The sequence below is a fragment of the Phytophthora cinnamomi genome (assembly GCF_018691715.1).
Source record: "Phytophthora cinnamomi strain GKB4 chromosome Unknown Contig50, whole genome shotgun sequence".
In the NCBI taxonomy this organism is placed as follows: domain Eukaryota; phylum Oomycota; class Peronosporomycetes; order Peronosporales; family Peronosporaceae; genus Phytophthora; species Phytophthora cinnamomi.
In genome coordinates this window covers 1,171,280-1,186,285 of record NW_027150983.1, presented here as the reverse complement: position 1 = coordinate 1,186,285, position 15,006 = coordinate 1,171,280, and the positions used below count along the sequence as shown (strand labels likewise).

At 59.3% G+C, this 15,006-nt stretch overlaps 9 protein-coding genes across 9 annotated transcripts; 6 read left to right on the top strand and 3 right to left on the bottom strand.

The window, feature by feature from the left end:
- Nucleotides 1-165: 165 nt before the first annotated feature.
- On the top strand, nt 166-997 carry IUM83_06681 (Rieske (2Fe-2S) domain protein; the record flags this gene model as incomplete). Its single annotated transcript, XM_067930908.1, has 3 exons — nt 166-419; nt 483-630; nt 722-997. 3 exons carry the CDS (start codon nt 166-168, stop codon nt 995-997), a joined length of 678 nt encoding a protein of 225 aa, XP_067789647.1.
- A 1,319-nt stretch (nt 998-2,316) lies between these two features.
- Nucleotides 2,317-3,387, top strand: IUM83_06680 (Mitochondrial Carrier (MC) Family; the record flags this gene model as incomplete). Its single annotated transcript, XM_067930907.1, has 3 exons — nt 2,317-2,466; nt 2,543-3,086; nt 3,167-3,387. 3 exons carry the CDS (start codon nt 2,317-2,319, stop codon nt 3,385-3,387), a joined length of 915 nt encoding a protein of 304 aa, XP_067789860.1.
- A 254-nt stretch (nt 3,388-3,641) lies between these two features.
- IUM83_06679 (uncharacterized protein) lies at nt 3,642-5,168 on the bottom strand (the record flags this gene model as incomplete). Its single annotated transcript, XM_067930906.1, has 2 exons — nt 3,642-5,051; nt 5,127-5,168. The coding sequence occupies 2 exons, from the start codon at nt 5,166-5,168 to the stop codon at nt 3,642-3,644; spliced, it is 1,452 nt and encodes a 483-aa protein (XP_067789668.1).
- A 209-nt stretch (nt 5,169-5,377) lies between these two features.
- Nucleotides 5,378-6,563, bottom strand: IUM83_06678 (Calcium permeable stress-gated cation channel 1; the record flags this gene model as incomplete). The annotated part of the gene is made up of 3 exons (XM_067930905.1): nt 5,378-5,754; nt 5,843-6,256; nt 6,350-6,563. 3 exons carry the CDS (start codon nt 6,561-6,563, stop codon nt 5,378-5,380), a joined length of 1,005 nt encoding a protein of 334 aa, XP_067789669.1.
- A 168-nt stretch (nt 6,564-6,731) lies between these two features.
- IUM83_06677 (WW domain) lies at nt 6,732-7,972 on the top strand (the record flags this gene model as incomplete). Its single annotated transcript, XM_067930904.1, has 3 exons — nt 6,732-6,766; nt 6,911-7,626; nt 7,695-7,972. The coding sequence occupies 3 exons, from the start codon at nt 6,732-6,734 to the stop codon at nt 7,970-7,972; spliced, it is 1,029 nt and encodes a 342-aa protein (XP_067789664.1).
- Nucleotides 7,973-8,144: 172 nt separating this feature from the next.
- IUM83_06676 (mitochondrial matrix protein frataxin) lies at nt 8,145-9,034 on the top strand (the record flags this gene model as incomplete). The annotated part of the gene is made up of 6 exons (XM_067930903.1): nt 8,145-8,179; nt 8,273-8,377; nt 8,469-8,569; nt 8,681-8,766; nt 8,835-8,891; nt 8,960-9,034. The coding sequence occupies 6 exons, from the start codon at nt 8,145-8,147 to the stop codon at nt 9,032-9,034; spliced, it is 459 nt and encodes a 152-aa protein (XP_067789745.1).
- A 221-nt stretch (nt 9,035-9,255) lies between these two features.
- Nucleotides 9,256-11,077, bottom strand: IUM83_06675 (CCR4-NOT transcription complex subunit 11; the record flags this gene model as incomplete). Its single annotated transcript, XM_067930902.1, has 5 exons — nt 9,256-9,348; nt 9,439-10,374; nt 10,467-10,628; nt 10,731-10,856; nt 11,033-11,077. 5 exons carry the CDS (start codon nt 11,075-11,077, stop codon nt 9,256-9,258), a joined length of 1,362 nt encoding a protein of 453 aa, XP_067789665.1.
- Nucleotides 11,078-11,253: 176 nt separating this feature from the next.
- Nucleotides 11,254-12,903, top strand: IUM83_06674 (Cobyrinic acid a,c-diamide synthase; the record flags this gene model as incomplete). The annotated part of the gene is made up of 8 exons (XM_067930901.1): nt 11,254-11,467; nt 11,549-11,631; nt 11,719-11,868; nt 11,972-12,007; nt 12,078-12,341; nt 12,416-12,475; nt 12,544-12,582; nt 12,676-12,903. The coding sequence occupies 8 exons, from the start codon at nt 11,254-11,256 to the stop codon at nt 12,901-12,903; spliced, it is 1,074 nt and encodes a 357-aa protein (XP_067789659.1).
- Nucleotides 12,904-13,710: 807 nt separating this feature from the next.
- IUM83_06673 (uncharacterized protein) lies at nt 13,711-14,733 on the top strand (the record flags this gene model as incomplete). Its single annotated transcript, XM_067930900.1, has 1 exon — nt 13,711-14,733. The coding sequence occupies one exon, from the start codon at nt 13,711-13,713 to the stop codon at nt 14,731-14,733; it is 1,023 nt and encodes a 340-aa protein (XP_067789846.1).
- Nucleotides 14,734-15,006: the final 273 nt, after the last annotated feature.

Here is a 15,006-nt window from a genome sequence, read left to right as displayed (position 1 = left end):
GTTTTAAGCAATGCAAGCAAGTATCATTATTCAACCACGAATTCATGCAAAGTGGCATACTGAATAGGCAAGTTGCCTTTCGGTAGTCGTACGACGATGCCAAAACCCACCAATCAACGACAGCCGCTCATCACTTCGACCGTTACAATGCGCTCGACGGCGACCATGTTGCTGCGGCGGACTGCGCGTGCGTTCTCGACCACCTCGGCCGGCCGCCGCGTGCTGTGCTCGCTGCAGCAGCTGCGGGACCTCGAGGGCAAAGGACTCAAGTTCCCTCTGCACGCAGCAGAGCCGAAGGAAGCAGAGCCGAAGACCGACGCCGAGACGAACGCAAAGCTTCGACGCCGTCGAGACCTGATGGCCACTGGCTTCGTGTTTCTCCACGAGAAGACGCAGCAGCCTCGAGCGTTCATCAACAGGTGCTCTATGGACTTCGATAGAGCGATGCCAAGACCCTGTTGACGCTCTGTTGTCTATGATAGATGCCCACACGCGCTGCTGGAACTGGATTTTGACGACAGCGACTTCTTCTGCGAAGGCTTCATCCACTGCAAAGCCCACGCCGCGTTCTTTGACCCAGATACAGGCATTTGCCTGCAAGGCCCTATTTCCTCGCGTAAAGCTCTGAGGGTGAGTGGTTGTCGGTCAGCTTGGCGACTGATATGTACCTGAGTTCAAGACCTTACCTATCATTATCCGTGCGCGATTTTCGCGGTTGCAGGGCCTGGATGAACTTCGAGTGGAGATTGACGGTGACGTCGTCGTGCTGCTCGCTGGGCAGTCCAAGGAGAGGTTCACCTCGATGCCTTCTTACGACAGCCTGGAGCCGGAGGCGTACAAGCGTGAGAAACAGCGAGAGCTTGCGGAAGCTCTTTCGAATCGGTCGGAAATGTCGGAGATTGAAGAGATGCAGCAACGGTTGCACGAGAAGACCATGGCTCGGATGAAGCAATTCGAGCAGAGACAGAAGGAGGCATTTCGCAATGCGGAGAAGTAGAGGACGTACCGAATGCAACTACTAGCAGATCGATCAATTCGTCAACGGAGCGGAGAAGACATTAGCGATGTTAACTGTGATGCAGCCGCATTTGATGCTTCCGAATTGTCTGCTTGTGGTGGGTTGGAGCGTCAGGTTACAGTTACTGTAGTACTGCACACGCAGGATTTGCGATTCGAGCAGTAAACGCACGCGCTCCGATTGTGCCGTTTCAACTTTAGCTGAAGCTATCAATCTGGTTAGGCTGCACCCACGATTTGAAAAGCGGCATAGATACTCGGTGCACCAAAGACAGCGGTCGCAAACGCACGTGTCTTCGGGCGGCTGCACGTTTGAACCGAAGGCTGCTTGGACTGGGGAGACGCGGCTCGAAGCAGAAACAGCAGATCCCGGCTGCAAATCGAGGTGCCGACAACGCGCTGCGTGTCTAGGCAACACTGAAGCCCAAGCAGCGTTCACCACAGCCCAAGCAGACCGCGTGCAAGGCAACTTCAACCGCGCTATGCCGCGCGGAGCAAAAGACACGGCCGCAAGCTCCTCGAATCGCGTCGGATCTGCAGAATGTCCCCATGGGGGACGCTCATGCAGCCAGCGCCGCGCACCTAAATATGCGTGCTCCTGCAGCTAGAGCACGGCTTGGTATGCGATGAGGCTGTTGATGTCCGACTAATACTGTAGCCCCAAGCCAAAGCCAAAGCGTTGCGGTGATTTGCGCTAAAACAAGTGCACGCGCTTGCACGACACGCTTCCGTCTTCAAGTTGCTCTCCAACTCAATCGGCGGACACTGGAGGGGCAACAAAGTCCTGGTTGAAGTCGTCCCCTGCTACTTTCGCACTTTACAGCATGAGTTTCGATCCCACGCACGCAGACAATTTGACCTCGCGCCATTATACTGTTGCGGGCATTGGGCCCGGTTGCAGTTGGAGCTCCCGGCGGTGTGCCCCACGCTTTGCCTCGCCGGGGCCAGCCAAGCAAGTCTGCGCGCATGATGTGCAAATTGCAATTCAGCGGATTTGTCTGTCTCTGCTAGCCTTCCGCTGCTGCGACCGACCTGGCGGGCAAACGAGCGCCGCTGCTGCGCCCGTCCCGACGACGAGTCCGTGCAACCAATCAGCGGTGTTTACGAAAAAGACGGGAGCAGCAGTGCGTCCTGCTTCAACCTGTGTACGAACTGTGTGTAGCATACGTCGGCGTGTCAACGCTCCAAAATCTTTCACTCCAGCAGCTACTGTAGCGGACTGGGGCCACGCACGCCGTCCGTTGCTGGCCATTCTCACTCTTCCCTCCTCCAGCAGAGATCTCCCTCCAGTAGACAGCCATGGTAGCCATCGCGAACGACAAGAAGGCCAGCACCGGCGGCGTCGTGGCCGCGCGCCTGCTGGGCTCCACGTGCTCGGGCCTGTGCGAGCTCATGATCTTCCACCCGGTGGACACCATCGCCAAGCGCCTCATGACCAACAAGGAGCCCGTGCGTGCCCGCACTGCCCCCCGCTAAGTGGTAGACACGACAACTAACTAACCTCCTCGTTCCTCGCTGGCTGCAGATGCACGGCATGGCCGGCCTGAACAAGGTCATCTTCCGCGACGCGTACGAGAAGCCCGTGTTCGCGCGCTACCGCTCGCTGTTCCCCGGCCTGGGCTTCGCCGCCGGCTACAAGGTGTCGCAGCGCATCTACAAGTTCGGCGGCCAGCCCGTGGTCAAGGACTACATGACCAAGAACCACGCCTCCTTCTTCGAGCACACGTTCGGCGAGCGCAACGCCAAGACCATGATGCACGCCACGGCCGGCAGCCTCATCGGCATCGGCGAGATCGCGCTGCTGCCGCTGGACGTGCTCAAGATCCGCGCGCAGACCAACCCGGCCGCCATCGCCGGCAAGGGCGTGGCCCACATCTTCAAGACGGAGGGCTTCGCCCTGTACCGTGGCTGGGGCTGGACGGCTGCGCGTAACGCGCCCGGCTCGTTCGCGCTGTTCGGCGGCTCGGCGCTGGCCAAGGAGTACATCTTCCAGCTCGAGGACTACAACAGCGCCACCTTCTTCCAGAACTTCGTGGCCTCCATCTCGGGCGCCTCCGCTAGTATCATCGGTACGTTCTCCTTGCCGTCCTTTGCCTTGTTGTGGAGCTTTTTGCTGACATTTTTCGTGGTCGACGATGTGGGAATGCAGTGGCGCAGCCGCTTGACGTGATCAAGACGCGCATCCAGTCGCGTCCGTTCGACTCGCCCGAGAGCGGCATGACGGTCGTGCGCAACCTGCTGAAGACCGAGGGCCCCGGTGCGCTGTTCAAGGGCCTGATCCCCAAGCTGTCGGTGGTCGGTCCCAAGCTCGTGTTCTCGTTCGCCGTGGCACAGCACCTGATTGCGTACTTCGAGAAGTCCTTCGCCTAGACTGTGACCATCGAAACTGCACCGCCACCGTGTGCAGTGGTGATGCCACTAAGCGGGCGATAGAGGGAGGAGAGGAGATGACTCAGCTCATGTTGAAGTGCGAGCTGACCGTCTGCGTACACCTTCGTTCTGCATCAAGTTCGTGACCATTTTATAAAGACTCGCTGTTTGTTTTACTACTGGTGTTCTCGCTGTACGTTTGCAATTGGCTTTAGTGGGGTTTGAAGCTGCTTGTCAGTGAGGTATATTGACACTTACTTCAAAACAATGCTCAGCATTGTGCGGGCCACGACGAGCGTGACGCCACCTGCAGCAGCAACAATCGCGAGCAGCGCGAACGCAAGTTTCCACTTCCAAAGTCGTCGAGGCTGCTGTGCGAAGGCGTGTTGCGGGAAGTGGAGCTGCAGCACTGACGCCAGCGACTCGTTTCTTCCGACCGGACGGCCATCAGGACGCTCCACACTCGTGGTCTCGAGCAGAAACTGAGCGCGCAGCCCATAGTGATCGGACAAGTGTGTGATCGGCAACTGGGGCTGGCGGCGACGAAGCCGGCGTTGGGCATGCTCGCTCTCCCCACTGTAGTCTTCGGCCTTGTTGTCCTCAGTGAGCTCGTCCACTTTGCAATGATCCACCATCGTTTCCGTATCCACTACGGTAACGCGGAAGCGTGGCACCGTTACTGATTCCAGGTTTGCGCGGTCTTCGTAGCTCTCTGTGTCTCCGTTAGTACTGTCAGTACTAGTACTTGTGCTAGGAGGTGAGGCTGTCGAGGCTGGTGCTTGATCGCTAACGCCCGGAAAGAAGAACATGTAGTCGATGCATTTGCCGTCCTTCTCAGGTGAAAGCGGGTCCATCTTGTGCACAAGCGAGGAGTGACCGTCACCGTTCGTGATCGGGTGAAGCTCGTCGCCCAGTTTAGTAGAATCACAACGCTTCATAAGGTCGATGATCAAGGGACCCGCTTTGCTTTCCGCATCAACGGCCTTGCCTGCTTCACGCGCAACGTTCAACCTCGCCTCCCGCACGACACGCTCAAAGTCCGCCACAAGTTGCTGGTACACGTTACTCTCCCGACACCGAGTGGATATCGCCACGCCAGATAGCGTGTCATGCACGAGGTTATGTCGTGCATCCAGGTTGAAATCGCCCGTGATGAGGACGGGGACGCCCGGGTCGTCTCGGATCGTTCTGGCGATGAAGCGGTGCATCTCCTGAAGCTGGGCAAGTCGAATGCTATACTCCTTGCGGTTGTCACCCGCTTGGGTGTGCGTGGTAAACACATGCAGTGAGTCGGACAGGTCCGGCGATAGCTGGATGCGAGCGTAGAGCACGCCCTTGGCGCAGATTCCGTCGCTGCCGGAGCCCTGCGAGTACGCGAGTTGGTCGCGTTCGACGATCGGGTAGCGGCTGAGGATGAGCAGTCCGCCGTCAATGAGGCGGGAGTCCAGCAGTTGCGGCCACACCGAGCCGCAATGGTACCGGAAGCCCATGGCGTAGGCCTCGCGCACGAACCGCTTCTGCCTCGGACCCGCCTCGAACATCTCCTGCAGGATCACCACGTCGAACTTGGCGATCTTCCGGAGCAGCAGCGCCACCCGCAGGTCTTTGTGGTCGCCGGACTTGAACCATTGGCCGCTGTGGATGCCCTCGGGGCGGCAGAAAATCTGTCCGAAGAATGTATCAATCAGTATCCGTCTGATCGGGCTCTCGAGACTTCAAGTAGCGCTGCGCACACGTACGTTCATGCTGAGCACGGCGAGACGCTCCTGCACCTTCGCCATGGCCCTCTAGTCGATGAAATCAACGGGAACGGGGAGAGATTCGCGCGCTGGAGCTCTGCACGCGTGGAGATTCGGGCGTCCCGGGAGATTCCTGCGACCGCCGACGAATTGAAGACTGGTGCCGTTTCTGCAGCACCGGGCTCAGCCGTTACTCGGGCCGATTTGCGGCTGCGTATTGGCTGAAAGTCAATTTTAAATTCCCGCATTGGCTAAAACTCCTCACGGGCCTCAGCAGGTACGTGGCACGCGGTCTCACATGCAGCATTGGCGTCAATGGGGACCAGCACATCCAGTTGCCGCTGCAATGAGGCCAGCGTGCGCTGTGCCTCTCGGACTTGAGCCTCGCGTGTCTCGGCGAGCGCGCAATACTTGGCCACGAAGGACAATTCCTGCCGCTTGGCGGTGATGTCGGCGCGCAGCTCCTTTTGGCGCTGGGTCAGCTGCGCCTCCGTGAACTTGAGCTGCCCGGCGATGGCATTCACTGCGTGCATCTGCTCGCTTTGCTCGCGGATGAACTCCGCCGTCTCCAGCTCCTCCTTGGCCTCGAACGCTTCGACGGCCTCGGGCGTGCTGAGCGTCTCCGATCCTAGCCGACAGACAGACGAGGTCGCGAACGAAACTTCGGTGAGAGGCGAGCAGGATCTGCAACCAGCACAACAAGACGCACAGCTTACCGATGGCGGTCATTTCCTGGAGCACCGCGTCGATGTGGCGCTGTCGTGCGGTTTCCTGGTTGCATATCGCAGCTTTCTCGGCCAGGACAACGCGGAGGACATGAGGCTGAACGTCGTCTTCCCACGACAGGTTCGAATCGCCGCTCTCGCTATTCGGCAGCTCGGGTTCATCCATGTTGAAGTGTGCTGTCGTCATGACCGCCTCCGCGTCAACGCATATCCCCACCCCATGCCTCGCGCCGTCGTGCCACTGGCCAATGTACTTGTCCCCGAGCGTGCCCACGTAAATGCCATACCCACTCGCCACACCGTCATAGAATTCCCCGGAGTATGCTGTCCCATTGGCCTGCATCTCCACACCAGCCCCGTGCTTCTTGCCACCCTCCATAGCACCGGAGTACGTGGCCCCAAAGACTGAAAGGAGGACTCCCGTGCCGTCGGGAACACCGTCTGCAGCTGCAACGTTAGCCTGACATCTATACAAACCGTGGGCAGGCAAGCACGCACCGTCATTGACCTCTCCGTGGTACGTCGACCGATCGGCCAGCGTCACCGTCGCCACCTTCACAAGTGTCGGTGTCGACTCTTGAGCTTGGGCGTCACCCTCTCCACTATGCTCGGTGGGGGCTTTACTGCCACGACTAGCCACACTCGACCCCGGCCTGCTTCGGTTGCTGCGGACGGAAGCAACAGCTTCACTTGCCACGGCGGACGTCGGCATGTTGCCTTTTGGCCTCGTACGTCCCTTCGTGGTCACCCTACTCTATCTATGGGGCTCGCCACCACTTCAACTTGCTGGTCATGAATGATACGCCATTGGGGCCGAGTTGCCTGTCAAAAGCAAATAAGAAACCCAAGCACCAAAAGGAAAAGGCGAACAGCACGGGAGATGGCGAATATGAAGCCCGCGCGCTCGCGATCTGGGTACGTAGCAGCACTGGAAGGAAGCAGGCTTGCTCGTGAGATTCCGCACGTTGCCACCGCGTTGACGCGGGTTTCCTCCGACGTCTGTGGGCTCCGATATCTCTGCTGTAACTTTAGAGACTTTGGTGGCTGTGACTGCGGCAGATCCGACGAAGACGACGCCTTCGGGTGGCAATTGTACCACGACCGGCAGCGCAACTTGGTCTACTACCTGCACAGCTACACCGGAGAAGTGCGGTGGCCTCGCCCGGAGACGGTAGGCTTCGTCATGCACGGACTCAAGCCACTGCCCGCACATGCTGCTGCTGGAGCCGGCATGGACCCTAGCGTCGTCAACCCGGACATTTGGAGTCCGTACTACCCGCACGTGGTCATGCTGCCCTCTGGGCTCATGCAGGTGCACCCTGGCCCCGGGTCGGAGAGCCAAGGCGCGACGGAGATGTGGTGCGGGTACAATCGCTTCCCTCTCGCGAACTTCGGGGCTGTTACAGGAAGCGGGGGCTTTGCTGAGCAGCACGGAGCTGCAGGACTCAGCAACCCGACGATGATGCCTTCAGGGCCGAGAACGCTGCCGCCAACGTGGGAGGAATCGCGTAGCGGCTCGCCGTTCTTGCCTCCCTACCCGGTGACCATTCTCGGCCGCGACAGCGCCGAGGACAAGCAGCAGAGCGTACTTAGGTCTCCTCTTCGCCGACTCGATGAGCACTTCCACACGCCTGAGATCGATGCCCCGCGCAGCTACCAGCGCTTACAGAGTGGCGAGATGGGACGCGTGCAAGCGTCAATGGACTGGTCGATGCTCATTCACCGAAACACCAGCACCGGGACGCCCGCGCCAGCTCCCGACCGCAAGCAACCAGGTGAGTGACCACTCTTGTGCGTGAACACCCACTGGACCTACTTCTCATCGCCTCTGTTACACTTGCAGCTTATCCAAAGGGATACCCTGCGCCGAACCCGGAGAAGAAGGAGCACAACCGCAAGGGATACCTGCTTCGCCAGGCTCGCAAGATGATGCGAGACAGCGGCAGCACTGCGACCACCACAGCCAGTGCACCATCAACTGCAGTCGCCAAGCAGCGCAGGACACAGGAAGTTCCATCAGCCGCCAAGTCGGGACCGAAAACGCTGATCCAAGCGGAGAAAAAGCAAGATATCTTCACCCCGTACGGAGACTACGAGGCCATTTCACCGCTGCACTGCTAGAAGCGCGACAGTTTTTCCACCAAGTGAGAACGACTCTATTTACCCTCAGGAGAAGGCCGCGCACGGCGATTCCAGCCATCGCCAAGAGCGTCGACGAGGCCAGTCGACCTGATAATGAATTGAAGTGAGACCATACGCACTTAAACCGCACTTAGCATTCAGTTTAGCGGTAATGCTGCGAAGAGCTCTTGCGACGTGCGGTCCTCGGTACTGACGCGCTGTTGGCGGGTCCTGCGTGCAACGGACGAGCTGCAACTCACTGGTGCGCCGATGTGTTTACGTCGCTGTGTGCTATCGCAGCGTGTGCCGCTTGGCGGCGGTGCAGACGCGGGAGAAAATCACTGTTCCGGCGGCGGGCGGCGCAGTGCGACGTCGCCGTCTCAAACCCAAGCTGCCCAAGGACAAGTGAGTCGCTGGCTGGAGGCTGCGAAGAGCTTGTAGGACCGGGATACAATGGGAAGGTGCTAAAAGCATGGGCGGGTCTGTGCTGCAACAGGTTCACGGCACTGTCGACGGACTTCCTGGACCGCGTGCAGACTGCGATGGAGCCACTCCACCCGCCAGTAAACGAGGAGTTCCAGCTTGAACGTGATGGCAGTGCGTGCTCTGACTACTCTTCACTCTGCTGCACCTTCACGGGCTGCATTGGTGTTGGAAACTCCGTGCTGACGTTCAAGCCTGTTGTGTTTTGTCCGACCACCGGAATAGACGCCGAGCTTGTCATTCGCACCAGCGACAAGGAGTTCGTGATCAAGGTGCTGTCTCCGAAGCAGCAGATCGAGTTCACGTCCCCGGTGAGTGGGTTTGTGGGCATATTATTGTTCGAGAGTCTACTTACCAGGCCCTGTTGACACGGTTGCAGGTGTCAGGTTTGCGTACGTACCAATGGAACGCGATGACTAAGAGATGGGAGGACGAGGTGGGACAGTCCTCCAGCAAGAGTGTCTTGGTGCTGGACGCTAGACTTACCAGTGATTTGTTGTTTAGACCGACTCGCACGACATTGAAGGACTCCTCACCCGCGACTTGATGCGATTCTGCGCGGGGATCCCGCTCTTTTAGACAATGTGCCATCACAGCGAAGGCATCGACGCCGATGGCACCTCTACCACTACCATGAGGCCGCTAAACACCAAATTTACGCTACTGTAGACAACACCGGGCTTGAGTGAAGACGTTCTACTTTACGGGTGCCCACGCACTAGGCATTCCCATCCTTTGAATTTTTGTCATGTTGTACTGCATGAGCCTTGCTTTCTGTGTTCGCTGGAAACCTGAGCCTATTACTCCAGCGTCTTCAGTAAGCGGAACAGCCCAGCTGCTTCGCGAATACGACTAAACTCGATACAAAAAGCCTGAACCTCGATGATCAAGTCCTGTACCAAGCGAAGCACAGAAAACAAGATGAGTAAGCGACCACGAGTACTCGGTAGCGTAAAGTCACAGCGACCAATTGCAGAACGTACCTGCACGTTAATGATCTTGTTACGGATCAGCGACTGCAGGAAAACGCACACGAGACGCACAAGGCGGTTCTGCATGTACTTGTCCTTGATGTTCTCGCACGAGGAAATGCAGTTGGAAATGTACAGGTGGATGAACTCCGTGGGCAAGTCAACTGCCGTTGTCAAGCGATTCACGACCTCCATCGAGTGTAGTGACATATCCATGTTCACCAGCGCGGACAGGTATTCTGTGATCTGGTTGGATGACATGAGCTTCAGCAGGCAATCGATGGCCAGCATGGGGTTGTTTTCCACTAGATCGGGCAACCGCTGGGGCGTTAGCGAGCAGTGATACACGAGCTTCGGATCCGCTTCAAGCTCTGCGAGCACCTTCTGCTGCAGTGACGGCACTAGTGGTTTCTGAAATGCACGCAGCATCAGCTCGCGCAAGGCGATACCGTGTGTCGAGTCCAGCATCGTCGAGTCCCACAACACCGTGGGGCAGTAGTCCGGGTTCAACCAAATCAACTCGGTCATATCTGGCTCTAGAATCGGTGGAGGGAGGCGCATAAACGTCGGCTCAAAACTCAACAACGACAGCGATCCCGTGGACGACGCGCTCGCGGCAGAACTGGAAGTAGCAGCAGGCGTACTCGAAGAAGCCTCGGCGTCGCTGAGCAAGCTCATCTCCTCGAGCGAAAGGGCTTCAAAGCACGGCAGGTTGAGCGAGCTGACTTCGTTGGGAGGTACCTGCAAGTTCGCGCCATTGTTCACGTGCTCCTGCAGATCGAACTCCGTGTCTGTCACGACATTGCGAATGCCTGCTGCACGGAACTGCGGCACGGACGGTGTGCGCTCCAAGTAGCTGTTTCGCATCGCCTCCACATCGAACTGGACCGGCTGCGACGGGTTCGCCCGAAACTCCGCCATCAACTGCTTGGCCGTCTTCTTGCTCGACTTCAAGAAGTCATCAACAGCAAATAAAAAAAACTATCAGCACCCGCTTCTCTTCCCTAAATGATAACAAGAAAATATCCAGCTGCACGTACATCGCGTGTGGCGCCGGTAGCCGACAGCAGGTGCACGATGAACTTCTTCTCGCACAGGTCGCTGCCCTTCTCCAGCGCGTCCAGGAACACTGGCAGGAACGGGTTGGTCGTCGCGCCCTCATTGCGGTACAGGTCGCTCAAGATCGAGAAGCCCACGACGCGCTGCCGGCACAAGAGAAAAAGAAAAATAACCACCACAACAACAACAATATCAGCCTCTCGACCACATTGCAGTAGTCGGCAGCAGCAGCAGAGCCGCCGCACCTGGGAGCTCGTGAGCAGGTTGTCCTGCAGCAGGATGCAGATGGTGCAGCCCACTTTGAAGTGGTCGTTCTTGGTGAAGGTGCGCAGGAACACGCTGGCCACCTGCTCCAGCGGCTTGTCGTCCTCCTGCAGCGGCGGCAACAGCAGCACACGAACACAGCCAGCGTCAGTCTCCATCACTGCAGAGCTCGCAGGCGTCCGCCGCTTCCATCGCAGCCTCAGCGCAGTCGCAGGATACGCCGAGCGGGCTGCAGCAGACGCGGGGGCGGGGGCTGCGCGTCCTGCGGCCGGCGGGAACGCACATTGAGGATGGCCAGCAGCGGCCGCAGCTCTCGGATCTCGAGCATCGGCGGCGGGGGAGGAGGGGGCGGGGTCGGGGACAAGGACGCTTCTCTCTTAGTGCGTGCGTGCTTTGGTGCTGGCTGGGCCTTGTAATGGGAGGAGGCGGCGGAGGCGAACTTAAGGCGCACCTAGCAATCCCCGCGCGAGTGACACCAACATTTGGGGTACACCTGCTGGATCGATGGTGGACTCTGCTGCTGCTGCTGCTGTGCTGGCCCGCGTGCGGCCGTCGTGCGCCGCGCTGGTGGCGCGCGAGTCTGCGTCCGTGCGCGTGGTCGCGGACAAGGTGCAGGCCTTCGTGGAGCAGCTGGACGCGCGCGAGTTCGCGCAGCTCGCGGAGCCCATGAACTTCCCGCTCAACTTCCGCTCGCAGCAGGACGAGCTCAACTTCCTCAGTGCGTGCAGGCAGCAGGTTCTCGTGCAGTGGGTGGGAGGGTCCGGCTGACGTGTTGCGTGCTGCTGCTGCTGCGGGACAGCGCTGTACGCGCTGCTGAACTTCGGCAGCGGATTCCGCAAGGACCTGCACAAGTACGCGGATCGCGGCGCCCACGATACCATCGTGAGTGGAGCTGTCTGTGTTGGGGCAGTGGGCGACGGCCTGATCAGCTTGTTTATTGTGTATGTTGTGGGTGATGCCGTGGTGCAGGTGTTCGGGTTGATCGGCATGTACATTTCGGTGCCCAAGCTGGATGCGCAGTTCATGAAAGGCTTGAGCATCGACCTGGTGGCGTCGTACTTCAGCATCCCGCTGGAGAAGGACGAGGAGGTGTCCCCGGGAATCTACATGGCCAAACCGGTATGGCGGTCGAGCTGAGAGATTTGAGGATGCTGCTTTGAGGACTAACGTGTTGGTGGTGATGCGCTGTTTTGTTTGTCGCGTGTTGTTAAACATGATTCAGGGCCCATTGAAGCCGCTGGCTGTGATGCTTCAACAGGTGAGCGAGACCACCGTGGCGAGAACCTTAGCACGTGAGATTCATTTTGTCATGGTATTTTTTGCTATAGATCCTGAACGAGTGCGGGCAGAAGCTGCTGGACCTGAAGATGGACGATTTCGGTGCGTTTGTCTTGGCTAACCTTTCACCGAAAAGTGGCGGCGACCTGGAGGAAAAGGAGGCTACCGGTCCTAGCGCCAATGCCTCGTACCTCGTCGATCGGTTCGTGGTTACGTTCCCGGGCTTCGACGATCACTACGAGTTCGACGGCGAGAAGGTGTACCTGCTCAAGCGTGCGCAACTGGCCGTCGCGTGCATTCACCGTCGGTTCAAGGTAAGCCTACGCTGTTCCCTGTATCTGCATATTGGTGCACTGCAACCTGACCGGTGCGCGATGTTGCACGGCAGGACTCCGAACCGAAGCTGACGTTCGCAGACATCAACGAGCTCACGGCTTTCAGCGACAACGTACGATCCATTATCCGCTCTTGAGTGAGGTGACACCCTGTTCGTCGCTGATGTGGGTCCTTGTGCAGGTGTTACCGTGTGTGCTGCACGCACTGGGTGTTCTGGAGGTACGAGCCATCTTTGCAACGTGGTATTTCTTGTTGGTCCCCCTACCTAACAAGGCTTTTGATTTGGACAAATCTGGCGATGGTAACAAACAGTACGACGCGGAGCTGGAGGGTCGGATCAACCGCGGCGAGGAGCTGCCTGCCGGTCGTCAGGAGTGCGAGCTGCGCGCCGCCGCGTTGGTGGCCTGCGACCAGATCGTGGAGGCGAGCAAGGGCCGCTTCGGCACTCTGGAGCTGGACTTCTACCTCTGGCGCGTGGGCAAGGAGGAGCGCTTCCGCGGACTGGAGCGCCACGCCACGCGCGACACGTTTTTCTACTAGTGGTGCTTGGGGTCGGTTGAGACTGCCTGTGGTCTCAACCACAGGCAGCAAGAGCCCCCGACACCGCGTCATATCTGAAGAGCAGTCATCGTTTCGATCAGCAAAAGCGCGTTGCCGTTCACGTTGCAGTCCTCCGCGGGCGTTGCACCGCCAGCTAACACATGCAGGATAATTTTTCCAGCGCGGCTGACGGCAGATGCTCTCCCGGGCACTTCAACACGCCGCGCCTCGGATTTGCAGCGGCCGGCGCTCGGCTGGTGCTGAGACGACGACCGCCAACACGTGCAAGCCTCGGACCGTGTCAGCCGCCGCCAGCAGCGCGAGCAAGCGACGGCCGCTCGAGGCCCCGGGACGGCGCGAAAAGTATCGCAACTCAGCTCGGCGGCGGCGGTGCGCCCCGAATCTTCTCGCCATCTTTTCTCTGCCCGGCAGCAAGATGGGTACTCGCGGTCTCTCTTGCCTCCACTATGCGCCGCGCGCCCGGGGCATGCAGAAACGAGTCCCGCCGCAGCCGGCCGCCGTTACCATGCCGCGGCGCTCCTCGCGCTTCCCTCACTCGGGCATTTGCAGCAAAAAGAGAGCGAGGACTCCGCTGCGTGGACGAGTGAACCGGACTGTACTGTACGCGGCGCTGTAGTCGCGCTTCAAGTGGGTGTACTAGGGATCAGGCCCTGCCAGCCACACGCGCGCAATCCGATCGCGTATCAGAATTCCCGTGTTGTCAATCGCCGCCGCGGTGTCTCCTCCATCCACCACCGCCTTCCTGTGGTTGTCGTTGCTGTCTAACGGATCCGTTGCCAGTGGCCAATGGGTGACGTGGGTGTCATGCATCGCGGGCTCGCGTGGTCGGCAGAGCTCACCAAGAACTTCCCCAGTCCGGGCCGCCGAGCGGCATTGGCGGCGGACGTCACGAGGCCCCCGGGGCTGCCACTGCGACAGCGGTCGCTGGGGGCGATGCCCGGCTTGGCGCGCTATCGCTCCGACTCGGCGGCGACCGAGCCGCGGCTCAGCGTGTGCAGCACGTCCGGCACCGTCTACGAGAGCGTCGTGGTCGTCGGGCACATGCACGGCTCGGACAACGTCGTGTATTACCTGCTGGAGGTGCGGTCGTGGGAGATGCCGCTCGAGGGCTACGTGGTGCGGCGCCGCTACAACGACTTCCGCAAGTTCCACCACGAGCTGGCCAAGTGCATGCCGTCGCAGCGGCCCCGAAGCAGCACCAGTGCGGGGCTCTACTACTCATCGCTGCTGTGCAACCCCCTGACAAGGGCGACGCCCGAGGCCTCGCCGCTTTGGTCGCCCGTGAGGACGGACGACAGGCGCGCGGCCAATGGATCAGACCAGAGGAGAGCGTCCTGGATAAGTGAAGACGACATACAACAAGTGGAGGAGAGCGACACAAGGAGCAGCGCCCCCACCGCGTTGACCGATGAGTTCCGACCCAACGGCGGCGTATCAAGCTACAATAGCAACGCGGTGCTGCCGCTGGGCGCAGTCAAGTTCAACCTCGCAGGGCGTCCGTGGCTGCCTCCGATGCCCAGCGGCGGCGTGCTCACCCTGTTCACCACCCGCCACGCGCTCGTCAACTACCGCATCGAGCAGTTCAACCACATACTGGCAGCCGTGATGAGCGACAAGTCCAGCGACGTGGCGAGGCTGCTCATGAACTTCATCCAGGAGAAGCCAGGCACGCAGGCCCAGACGTACACGAATCTGTCCGAGTACGCCCCCATCGACATCCCATTCAATGTGGAGCGGTACGCGCGGCGGCGAGCCATGTCCATGGGCAAGCGGCAGCTGCGAGACCAAATGTCCTCGCCCGTGCCTTGATCACCCTGGGGGTATGCAAATAGTGAATAGATTAGCTGTGTAATGTATGAACTCCGATCACTTGTCCGTCACTGACAATGACTCATTGTGTAGCCGTTACACCTGCCTGATGTACTACGTATCAAGTACGGCCACTTCAACTAGCAAAAGTATCCATTTGGTGCCAGCCATCGATTGCCACATGATGGCATAGCCGCCGCTCACCGCATGGGTTCGGAGCTGGACTGCATGCGTGCGTTGGGGTCATTTTCGCTTCGGACTCGGCGGAGACAA